We start from the raw sequence: 12,064 nt of genomic DNA, 5'->3' as shown, positions 1-12,064 counted from the left end.
ACTAGCCTGTCCAATGATTTTTGACACAGGTTGCCTATAATTTTAGTGAACCAACTATCAGGAGTTGTTTGGGCCTCCTATAGACATGTTACACTACCCTGGAGATCCTGAATGGACTGACATAATTTGCCCTGAGGTCCTTAATGTCTGCAAATATAGGAGACCAGTTCCTGTAATAGACATAACCTGAAAGCTGGGAAGCAAAGGGAAACTAAGAGCCTAACCCATATCTCCCTCTTTGGGGAGCCTCAGGTCCTAAGTTCCATGCAAAACAGCTGCCTGAGAGCTTGGAGACCATAAGAAGCCAAAAAGCATAGATGCTCCTGGAGACCTGGCTTTCCAGCTGTTTGGCAGTCCATCAGGCAAGAAGTCAGGGATTCTGTGAAAACCAGAAGCCAAGCAGCCTGGCAGGCTACTCACCAGCCATCTGGCTGACAAGAGAAGAGATGAAGAGGCACGTTGGTAATTTAGCCTGCCTTTCTGCCTGGTTTCTGTCAAAACTTTTCAAGAAGTCATTGTGTTCTTATGGAAGGTTTTGGTTCCATTCCATTAGCATTTTCTGATGGAATACCGTTCCACTGTAAAATATTTGACCAGGTTTCCTTGTAACTTGGTTTATAATAGCTACACATGCTAGTCAACAGCTTGTCATGTAGCTTCTGTACTTTTAAATTAGACTTGCTAATTGGATTTTAAAAATCTATGAGGAGTTTAAACACCTCAAGTTTTTTCTTCTTCATCTCTGTTTTTCCTTCTTGTCCATCTCACTTTTTTCCTGTCTTTACCCTCTCACTTGCTCCGTGGGACTTCCATAGATTTTAAGGCAAGAAAAGAGCATGGAAATCATTGTGTCTCAATTTACTGCATAATATAAACCAGAAAATTTCAAGCAATCGTTTTATCTAGTGCAGAAGCTTTTGATTGAACTATAACATATTTTATACTTCATGCCTGTTGTTCTGATTCTCAGTGGTCTGTAATGGTAAGTGGTACAATATGATATGATTGCCTTCTCATATACCACTCTAATTTATGGAACTATGCCAGAGTTGCACAGACAAACAATAATTGTTATAACAGTTTATTAGTTTGCGTTGTCAATGCATTAGTTGTTTACCTAGACTGTCCTCAGAACATTCCAATATTGCTGTCTTGCATCTCTACAATATTAAACTACATATTAGTGATGACTATCTCATAAACATATTAATAATTATAAGAATTTTGCTTAGGCACTTATTTGGATTCAATTCAATCCAAACCCAATGGAAACAATGTTTAGTTTTTCCAGTTATTCAATGTTATCTTTTTTTCATACTTCCATTATTAAAATGCTTTTCAAAATAATCTAAAGCAAATCATGACATTTCCTCTATTGTGGCCTCAAAGGACTTTGATATTAGTAGTTTCACTGCTTCTGTGAAAAAAATTAGGATTTTGGCATTTACCCAGGACTGAACTTCAGTGATAGTTGTGAGGAGGAAGAGGAAGGGTACGTGTAGTTCACCAGACTGAAAAGTAAGGAAAACAATATACAAAAGGACTACTAGAAGTTGCATGAGTGACTGTAGACTTTTTTTTTCCCCCACCACCTTTTAGAGAACATGCATGGCATGCTTTCTTGGGCTGTACGCTTAGCTAATGGACTTTGCTTTTGTTTCTTGAAACTATCAACAGCAATATACTTGCCAAGTCTTTAACTGTGTGATGATCAAATCCTTGCAGAGCCAGGAGTAAGGAATTCTGCTTTTCCAGGAGCCATGTTAAAGCTACTCTGCTTTGCTGCTCTGGCTTTAGCTGCTTCAGTGAGGTGAAGAGGACAGGACAATCCACATTGATTGTCTGCTGTTTTCCCAACACATTGCATTTTCCCAACACAGAAGAAAAGTTGTGAGATGTAGTGAAGTAGTCTCATCTTACAAGATGTTTCTTCATCTGTTCTGCTACAGTGGAAGCCTCCACAGCTGTATAGACAGGAATAAAATTAGCCTTTAAATATAAATTGATTAATATTACCATTGAACTGTTTAATAAGAAAAATTAATAGAAACTTCATTACATAAATTGTGTCTCCCTTTTTCACTGAACAGCTATAATATAGAAATGTATTTGTTCCATTTCTTTATTTAGAATTTTAAATTGGGTTGTGCATTAGGATGATAAGTTATTCAGTTGGCAATAGGGGATGGAAATGGACAGCTTCCTTCATTTAAGAAAAGGTAGTTTAAAGATGACTCTTGATAACTAAGGTTTATTTGCACAGCTATACCATCACTTTTTTGGAGCAAAAGCAATTCAATTTGACAAATTAGCTTTGACACCTTAAGCTTTTTAAGATGTTCTAAGAGTGAAATACTACTTGTTTTTAGTGGAGAAACTTTTATCTTTCAAGTGGAGTATTTTTAAAGATAAACACAATGTGTTTTTGTAATACGGTGTTTAGCTTTAAATCTTTCAAATAAAGAAACCAGTATTCACTTTGGAAGAAATAAGAAAGGAATTCAGTTACAGAAGAAGTCAGTAGTTCTTTTACAAGAACTGTATGTCTCAACTTAAGGCTGATGAACTTTACTTATTGAAAATAACCACAAAAACCCATATAATACAATGACAAGAGAAGTAAAAAATCCCAAATGTTCTCCTTTATAAATACTACAGAGATCAAGTGATTTTTCCAAATCTATCTGCAAATATAGTAATGCTTTCTGCTCCTAATTAAAAAAAATGTGTAAAGCTGGTCTATCTCTCAGTATTTCTGCTCTTGGCAGAAGCCAATGTAGAAATAAGTGAAAAGGGAAAGTTAACTGAATTTTGTTAAAAAAAGTCATGCAGTTCAACAAGATGAAAATGTATGATTAAAGAGTAGCAGGATGAGGCTTTTATTAGCACAGCAGGTAACTTTGCTGGCCTCAGCATCTGTGCCAGGTGGGCTTATTTTACTACTTGAGATTGCAAACTCCTCCCTTTGAATCCAATTTTTAAATAGTATTTATCACACTTTCTGAGGCCAAAATCTTTGCTGCCAGCTAGTTAGAAGATGTGGTCATGTGAAGTCATGAGAAATCCTCTTATCTCTTCCCATTTTCTTCAGCCACTTAAAATGTAGTTTAACAATCCATATTTTTTCATATCTGTCACCTCAGGTTAAATATTACCATACAAGTTATAATAATGATGAAGATTTAAAATGAAGATATTTCCTGTTAATACAGTGAAACATTCTTGCTACATTCCCCCCCCCCCCCCCCCCCCCGGTTTTTTTAAACATTTTTCTTGCTTCTTTAAATGTCTTTGTTCAGCTCAGGAAGTATTATTGGTAAAACAAAAGCATTCAACCTATCATTAACACATATGCTCAGAGGTATACAATAAAATTATCTATTTTATTGCTTATCAGTATTTTTATCTATAAAGACTGTTTCTTAGGCTTTATTCTTACCATACCCTGTTTTTTTCCTGCCTAACTTGAACTGAGTAGCCTTGTTAGGACAACTAAGAAGTAAGGTTTTGTCACAATCGATAAGGGGGGGGAAGTAAATTACCTAAATTCTCTTAATGCATTTTTCTTTTCTTTCAAGTTGTTTTTTGTATAGCTGTAGCCTAAGATGTTCTCTAAGATTTTCAAAATACTTGAAGTTTGTTGAATAACCTCATATGTAACATTAAAGAAAGTAAATGTAGTTTAATGGCTCTGTTAATAGATTAGAGTTTGCTAAAGTATAAATGTAGTCTTGGGCTGGAAAAGGAACACTCTCCATTTCAAGTTCAATATCAAAATCATGTTATTACCCAATAGTAAACTATCCAGACTTTGAAACAATGCCATTTATATATCTGCAGTGAGGTTTAAGGACTACAGGTATATACAAAAGCTTAACACACTAATAGCTGGAAATGACAACCCCTTTGGGTTAAGTCACACAAAAAGAAGTTGTGTGTTGATTAATTTAGAAGGTAGAATTTAAAGATTGCATTTTTTTTCAATGTGAAAAAAAGACTTCTAACATGTTATATATGATTTTTCTTCTCTTATGTTACAAAAATAAGTGTAGATGAAAACGCCTGAGAGTATTTAGAAACTAAAATCACAGAAATTACTTTAGACTTTATAGTACGAACAGCTATATCATCATTAATACAAGTATACTCAAAGAACATAGATTCAAAAGAATTAAATCCAGACTTCCGCAATCACAGGCACAACTTCATACAATTTCTTCTTTAAATATCTTTAAAGTATGGCAATTGTATATAATAAATACACATCTTTCAGTAAAATTAAAAAGAGTAGAAATTTACTGAACAAAGCAAGTATGTGGTTTTGCTAAATAATACCAAAACGATTGCGTTTATTGTTTAAATTTCTTTGGGGGGGGGGGGGGGGGAAATCTTGTACGTAACATAATGGATTTTAAAGCTCTCGTTTCAGTCCTTTCTGCTCATTGTTCTTCAAATTTCTTGCTGCTTTGCTTTTCTCTTTGTCTTGCACAGACCACCACACTACACCCACAATCACATTTGGGAAACTTTCCTGACATGTGGTTTCTGCAGTTTCCCTCTGCTTTTCATCACTGGTAGAAGGTTCTGTCCTGGTGTTTAGCTGGTTTCACAGACGATTATTGAAACTCTTTTCTTTTACTTACTGCTGGATTGTTTATATATTATTCCATCAGTTTAATTGGACTGTACTCCTTTACAAAATGTGGAAAGTGTAAGCTTGTCAGAAGAGAAATTTAACAAGTAGGGTTGTAATCACCTGGAAAGAAAAAATGTACAGGTAGGAAAATATAAAATGTATGTAGTCATTCATTAGGATGGGATACAGATTATGTTATCTCTTCATGAAACATCTTTCAAGAACATGAAGAATAATACACAGATACCTGAATCATGCAGAAAAGCAGAATCATTTTCCTGTATAGCAGGGCCCCTTTCAAATTTAGACCCTTTACTGTACAGTTTACCTGTTGAACAGAAGCCTTTCTCACTTGTTGAGCTGATACTTAGACACAAGGTAATGCACACTTCTGTAGTAACTTTAAAGGAATTGAAGTAAATGTAAAATATATCATTTTCTTTCCTTCTGTGTCTGGTCATTTAGCTTTCTAGCCCTCTAATACACATAGGTAAGAAATTTCTGTGTAGAAGTCTTTCTCTGTAACCCATTATCTACCACCTTTGGTCAAATTTTAAGATTTCAAGACAGACATGAAAACTGATACTGAGAAATATTGGTTTTATCCACGTGATTGTCTGTAGAAACATTTACAGTGTTGTATGCATACACTAACAATGACAGAGAGACGTTTATGCTAGCATGTCCCTGGGAAACGCACTATAAGCCCACCTCCCTTTACATGCAGCTCACGTGGTAATAGAAGTGGCAGACCACTGCCCACCCTTCTCTGTTTCTCTCAGCTGCTTTTCTGAGTCACAAACCTGTCTTGTCCTTCTGCATAAACATTTAGATCCTCTTTTAATTTCTGCAAAGACCTCTGTTATTTGTTCATTCTGAGTTTTTTAGGACTTCAGCATGAAGTTTGCTCTTGGATGCTACCCTTTTTTTCCACATGTTGTGGCTTCTGATTTTGACCCTCACACCATATAGCTTTAACCTCTCCTTTCCAGTCTCAAGAATTGCACTGCCTGTTCTGGACAATGTTTTGTTCCTGATGGGCCTACCCACTGCTTTTGCTTTCTGTGAGAGGGAAACATCAGTTAAGAGTTCTGTTTGGCATTTAGACCCAGAACTAAAAAGGATGAACTGCACAGCATTTTCTGGAATTTTTATTTACCAAGTCCATGAGCAATTTGATGGATTTTTTTCAGCAAAGCTAACACAATACAATTGGACCCTACTTTGTTCATAAATCAGCCCCCAAAAAGAAATAAATATAATCAAAACCATTCTTGGTCTCAGGGTCACTCCCTAGCCCCAGGAAAGTTCATACTATCCATGTTTGCACTTTCATGAAGTTGTAAGACCTTTCAGCCTAAAAGGGTTTCAGGAGAGTGTCTGGTAATTTTTATTCAAAATTCTCACCTGTTGAAGGAAGCAAATGAAAGTAATTCCACCTGCAGACATTTCTTTCCATCTCCGCACATTTACTATCACTGAGGTGCACAAGCTAAAATTTCTTGTGCAAAGTTACTGCTAACCATTTGCCCAGTCACTTTTACTCTCTTTCCAGTATAATAACAGTTTGACACCAGGCCATCCAATGCCACCTGCAGATGTGCCACCATGATGTCACCAAGAATCTCCTCTGACCTATTTTCAATTCCTATTTTCAGTACCCTTTGTGAAGTGTACGATTTGGGCACTAATGGCATACTTTTAGTAAATAGTTCTGTAAAAATAAGATGACCATCAAAAAATACCTGAAGTTCTTGCCCACAGTGGTTTCTGATCTATATCTATTTCATAGTCAATAGTTCATGTGCTTTTCTTAAGTCTTACGTTTCTACAGAAATCCTTAAATTAGCCATAATTAAGTCATTCACTAGTTTCTGTATTCATTAGACAAAGAATTTTAAGAGAACCAGTCATCTTTCCAGATCCACATCTGAAAATCTAACAGAAAACGTTGGACTGGATTATAGATTGCATAAGGAAGTCCTGATAAAACACAAATATCTATGCTTAGTATAGAGGTCTACTCAACTGAAGTAACTGACGGGCCCATTCAAGTAGAAATGGTGATTTCTTCAGATTACATTGCAACACGTGATATCCTCAGGTCAGGCACTTGGAGTTCCATCCTCCCCTTTGTTAATTATTATGTTTACAGTGAAGTTTCTGAAAAAATGCTGTTGCATTTTGCAGTGTTATCTTTCAGGCTCTGTATAACTAGGCATCCATTCAAAGAAGTAGACATTTTTTCTATTCTGGCATTGTTTCTGTCCACGAGGAAACTGAAAAGAGATTGTCTAAAATAATGTAATCTTACATGGTGGAACCTCTTACCAAAGAAAGAGGTACATTTATTTTCAAGCATCTCAGTTTAACTGAGTGCAATGAATCTTGGTGTACAGCATTGATCGGTGACTATGTAACTTAAACAGTTAAGAATTTGTGCTTAAACAAAACTTAGATTTATACCCTGTGTGCTTTTTAGGGTACATGAAGTACTGTATGCTGCATGTCACTTTATCAGATACTGTCAGTTCCTCTTTGCTTGAGGCAACCAAATGAATTCCATACCTGTTAGTTCAGTCTCATGGTGCCAAAACTGCTGGTTTCCTCTGTTTTACACATTGACATGTAAACATGTGTTTGATAACTTGAGTTGACTGATAAACACAAGAGTGTGAGAACAGGCAATGCTGTGTCAGACCAAAGGTTCACTGACACTATTCTGTTTCTTATGCTAGCCCACAGGGGATGCCTAAGGAAAGGTAGAGCAGGGCAAATTTGTAGCTGTGGTTCCCCTCCCCAGAATGCTCTCCCACCTTCAAGAAATCTGTGGCTCAGGAACTTTCTCAATCAGAAGGAATACTTTTGTATTGAATAACCCTTAATGGGTTTTTTTTGTTTGGGTTTTTTTTTTTTTTCTGTGAATTTGTCTAGTTAATTTCTAACATGTAAACTTCTAACAGCCACTGCAATCCTGCTCCAAGGGCTTCAACATCTTAACTATGCTTTGTTTGAAAATAACTTTGTTTTATTCTGAACATGCTACCTGCTAATTTCATCTGATGCTCCCAGGTCTTCTCCTAGAAGAGAGATCCCTGTGTGCCCTTTCCTTTCTACTCAAGATTCTATACACCTCTACCATACCGCTTCTCGTTTTTCTCTTTTATAGCCTTGAGTGTCCTAGTTGTTTAGTCATTCCTTCTACAGAGCAGTTCCCTACCTTTGATTATTGTTCTCACCTTTCTCTAAACCTTTCCTAATTTTACTATAACTTTTTCAAGATGGAAAAGATGGACCAGATCTGCTTACTGTATTCAAGATCAAGGCACACTGTTTAGTTTTCTACTTCTTTTCTAAGAGCATACTTAATTTTTCCAGAATTGTGTTTGAGTCCTTTAGTCACATTTTGCATTGATTGTTCATACTCTGAGGTGCATCATGGTTGTCCCACAATTGCTGTCATGACTTGTATGACCTCCTCTCTCAAGTATTCCTGAATACTCATTTGCATTGGTACAAGAAAATAATATTACCACTCCTTTGTCTTAGCTGTCAGACTTAATGTAGGAAATAGAAGACGCTATGAGAGCCTAAACAGGGGTGTCTTCTGTTGGTTTAGATGCCCTAAGGTATGTGAGGCACCCACTTGGCAAATATGATACAGCAGATAAGGAGGACTTACACCCTTCTGGAGTGACAGCTTGAGGACATAAAGAATGCTCTGTGGTATCTAAAGTGACACTAGATACCTTTATTTAGGCATTGAATTTATGCCTAGGTGGTGGTGTGTAAAACAGTCTAACTCTTATGTGTCAATCAAGAGAGCTCTGAGTTCCAAATTAGCCATATTTCTTGGTGAAGGCAACACAGCAATAGCTGCAGTTTTGAACAATTATGTCATGCCAATCTTTTTTTTTTTTTACATTTGCATATAAATACTAATTGAATATTTTAAAATAATATTTCTTTTGATTCTCATTTAGGATGCTGGGGAAATGGTTCGATCCTTTGTTGGTGGCTTGGAACTGATAGTCAATTTGCTAAAATCAAAGAATAAAGAAGTTTTAGCAAGTGTATGTGCAGCAATTACAAATATAGCTAAAGATGAAGAAAATTTAGCTGTTATAACAGATCATGGAGTCGTCCCTCTGTTGTCCAAACTAGCAAACACAGTAAGTAACTTCTAAACATACTATACTAAGTATCCAAGTTTCTTATGTCAGACTGCATTATACCCAATGTAGAATCCTTCCTCTATAAGATTATGTTGGACATGAAAACACTCTGTGCCTGGTACTAAAATTGGTTTGGAAGATGAGCTTCATTTTGATAGTCACTGTTGCTGAATATGGCTTTTGAGAGATGCAGCTGCTGTATGAAAAAAGCACAAAGGATTGAGAGAGCAATAAATCTGAACTATGCAGAGAATCTCAATGATGGGGCTATATGTTACATTTTAATGCTAATCTTATCTAATTTCCAGCCAGTCTAAAATCACCTTTGAAATAATACAAAAATTCACAGCACTTTGTATGAAGAGAATAATAAAGGACTACTAGCTCCATGCCTTACAGCTCTCTCCAGTTTTTAATTGTACTGCAGTTAAATTGGGATGCCTTAAAGATGTTTGAGAATACAGTTCTGCTTTCCTATGAAATTTTTATTGTATTATGTTGTCTTTAATTTATTATGTTTTTACCTTCTTCAGAACAATGACAGATTAAGACGTCACTTAGCAGAAGCCATTTCCAGCTGTTGCATGTGGGGGAGCAATAGAGTTACCTTTGGAGAGACCAAGGCTGTAGCTCCTTTAGTACGTTACTTGAAGTCAAATGATCCATCAGTTCATAGAGCTACAGCTCAGGCTTTATATCAACTTTCAGAGGATCCCAACAACTGTATCACCATGCATGAAAATGGAGTGGTGAAGGTGAGGTGGAAGGTTTTTCTTATCTGGAGTTCAAATTATTGAAGGGGTTTGGCATGGTCAAAAGAAGAGATGTTTCATTTGAAATAGTTCTTGAATACTGCTGTGTACCTCAGATTTTCTGAATTTTATCCTAAAAATGTTTGCTTAAGTAGTGCATTAGGAACAGTATTTCAGTACTAAAGATATTACAGCTAGGTGGTTGTTAGGAATGGAAATATAATGTGGACATTCACCACTTGACTACTTGACTTGACTCTCACCTAGGCTAGTAGTGATATCACATCAGCATTTTGTCATTTTCAAGTGACTTTTGCGAAAGAAGTTGGGTTATCTTAATGGATAGTTGCCTAGTATAGCAGAAAGTCACCTAGGAACTGCGTGTAACTGGATTTGGGGACAAATTAAGATAGAACAATACAAACACTTAGTTTACCTGGAGCTGTTTCAGTGAATTCTGCATTTACTTATAAAAATTCTTATTTTAGGAGGTAAGTATGAGCACATTTTGAAAAGACCTTACTCTAGAAAGAATTTTTCTCTCAAAAAGATTTTTTTAGCAAAGTTTTATCTCACTAGTTGAAGCAGTATAGTTATTCCTTTGGCACAGGAGAGATAAGGCTTATGGCATTAGAGGTGGAGATTGGAGGAGCTCTCAATTTTCATAAATTTCCTGAAGGATTCACTGTTTGCAGACTTTTCATTTTACTTCATGTTCAGGTAAATGTATTGAAAGTAAGAGTTGACTTATGATGTAATGTTACTGGTAATATTGAATTTATGCCTGCACTAATGATTGTGCACTGTATTGTGAGCAGTTTCAATTCTGGTACAGTCTAATGGTCCTGCATTATCATACATATATCTGTAGTTGGCTATATCTGTAGTTGGGTTAAAAAGATCCGTTGGTCAAAAATGTTTAACGACTCAGTTTAAATACCAGTACTTGAACTGACTGAGATCTAAGCTGCCCTTTCGGTGCTGGAAAATAATGTTTTCCCATCACAGTTGCATTATACTGGCTGCCCAGCACAGACGAATATATACTGTACTACAGCTCAATTTGAAACTAGTGTCTGATGACTTTCAAATGTTGCTTATCTTTCCATTCAGCTGACACAACCCATTTTCTGCCCTCCTGTTATCTGTTGTTTTCATTCATTTTATTATGCAGGTTTTAGGTATTATAAGTTGTAGCACACTGATAGTACTGTATAAAGCCAATTCTGGTGATATACTTTTGTAATAATTCCATCTCAGTCTAGGTTAATCTTTATTTTTCTGTCCCAGTTAAAATATTTAGACTAATTAAAAACATTTATTTGCACTTGCAGATAAATAGGGATGTACAGGTGCTAAATTTTTTTATTATTTACATTATTCTGGAATGACTATAATATGTTAAGGGAGAGAAAAGACAACTGATAAAAGGAAGAGCGAAACTACAGATTAAAGGAACTTGTGTTATGTTTGTTGCATCTAAACTTTTTTCGAGGGTGCACTTCTTTTCTCATGTACAAGAAACTTGTATTTTTGTAATGCAGTGGACAAGTGTTTGAAAGTGGGTTTGTATGTGGGTCCATCACGTATGAGAGGATATGTGACCAGTTCTCATTGCATGTGCCAGCACACACATGTATTTGTATCATATAAGCAGATATGCATTAGTAATATGACAGGAAGCAGCTGCATTTGGTCTGTGTTGAGACTAAGAGCCAGGGTAGCAGTTCTGCTGAAAAGGACCTGGAGAGTAGGTTCAGCAAGCTGAACATGAGGCAATAGGGTGCCCTGGGAGTGATGAAGGCTAACAGGATCTTGGGCTGTGTTAGTGGGAGCACAGCCAGTAGGTCAGCGGTGGCGACTTAGCACTTACTAAATCACATCAGGATGGCCACGAAGATGGTTGGGGACTGAAGCCCATGACTTGTGAGGGAACTGAGCTTGTCTAGCTTTGAGAAAGAAGGCCTTTGGGCAGCGGTGTCTAATAGCAGCCTGTCAGTGTCTAAGAGAAATTTATCAAGGCGACAAAGGCAGGCTCTTCACTGCAGCACATGGTAGGAGGACAAGAGACAACGGCCATAAATTGAATCTGATGTGTTCCATCTAGACATAAGGAAAAAAATTCTACTGTGAGGGTAATGAACTCTGGGGAACAGTTCCCCAGACAGGCTGTGGAATCTCCATTGAAAGGAATTTAGACCTGACTTGACAAAGCCATCTGCAACTGGTCTGAATTCCGTGTTGACCCTGCTTTGACTAGGAGGTTGGACTAGATGACCTCCTGAGATACCTTCCAACCCAAATGATTCTGTGATTCAGATCATCTGATTTATGTCAGATGGAAAATAATGAAAATAATAGAAAATATGGAAAATAATAATTGATCTTTGCAAACCACTTTTTCACTATCTTTTGATAATTAAGCAGTATTCTCCAGCTTCTCAATGGACTTTATTGAGCCATACTCATGGCATATTCAATTAGGGAAAACCACCATAGAT

At 36.5% G+C, this 12,064-nt stretch overlaps 1 protein-coding gene across 3 annotated transcripts in view; it reads left to right on the top strand.

The window, feature by feature from the left end:
* The window catches only part of ODAD2 (outer dynein arm docking complex subunit 2), an 87,380-nt gene that overhangs the window by 51,180 nt on the left and 24,136 nt on the right, over positions 1–12,064 (top strand). For all 3 annotated transcript variants that reach the window (XM_049798337.1, XM_049798336.1, XM_049798335.1), the window contains exons 17-18: positions 8,620–8,808; positions 9,345–9,566. In XM_049798337.1, the coding sequence (XP_049654294.1) occupies positions 8,620–8,808; positions 9,345–9,566 (411 nt within the window). The remainder of the gene's footprint in view (positions 1–8,619; positions 8,809–9,344; positions 9,567–12,064) is intronic.

Source organism: Accipiter gentilis, chromosome 4, assembly GCF_929443795.1.
Source record: "Accipiter gentilis chromosome 4, bAccGen1.1, whole genome shotgun sequence".
Classification (NCBI taxonomy): Eukaryota; Metazoa; Chordata; class Aves; order Accipitriformes; family Accipitridae; genus Astur; species Astur gentilis.
This window is presented reverse-complemented; position numbering and strand designations above follow the sequence as displayed.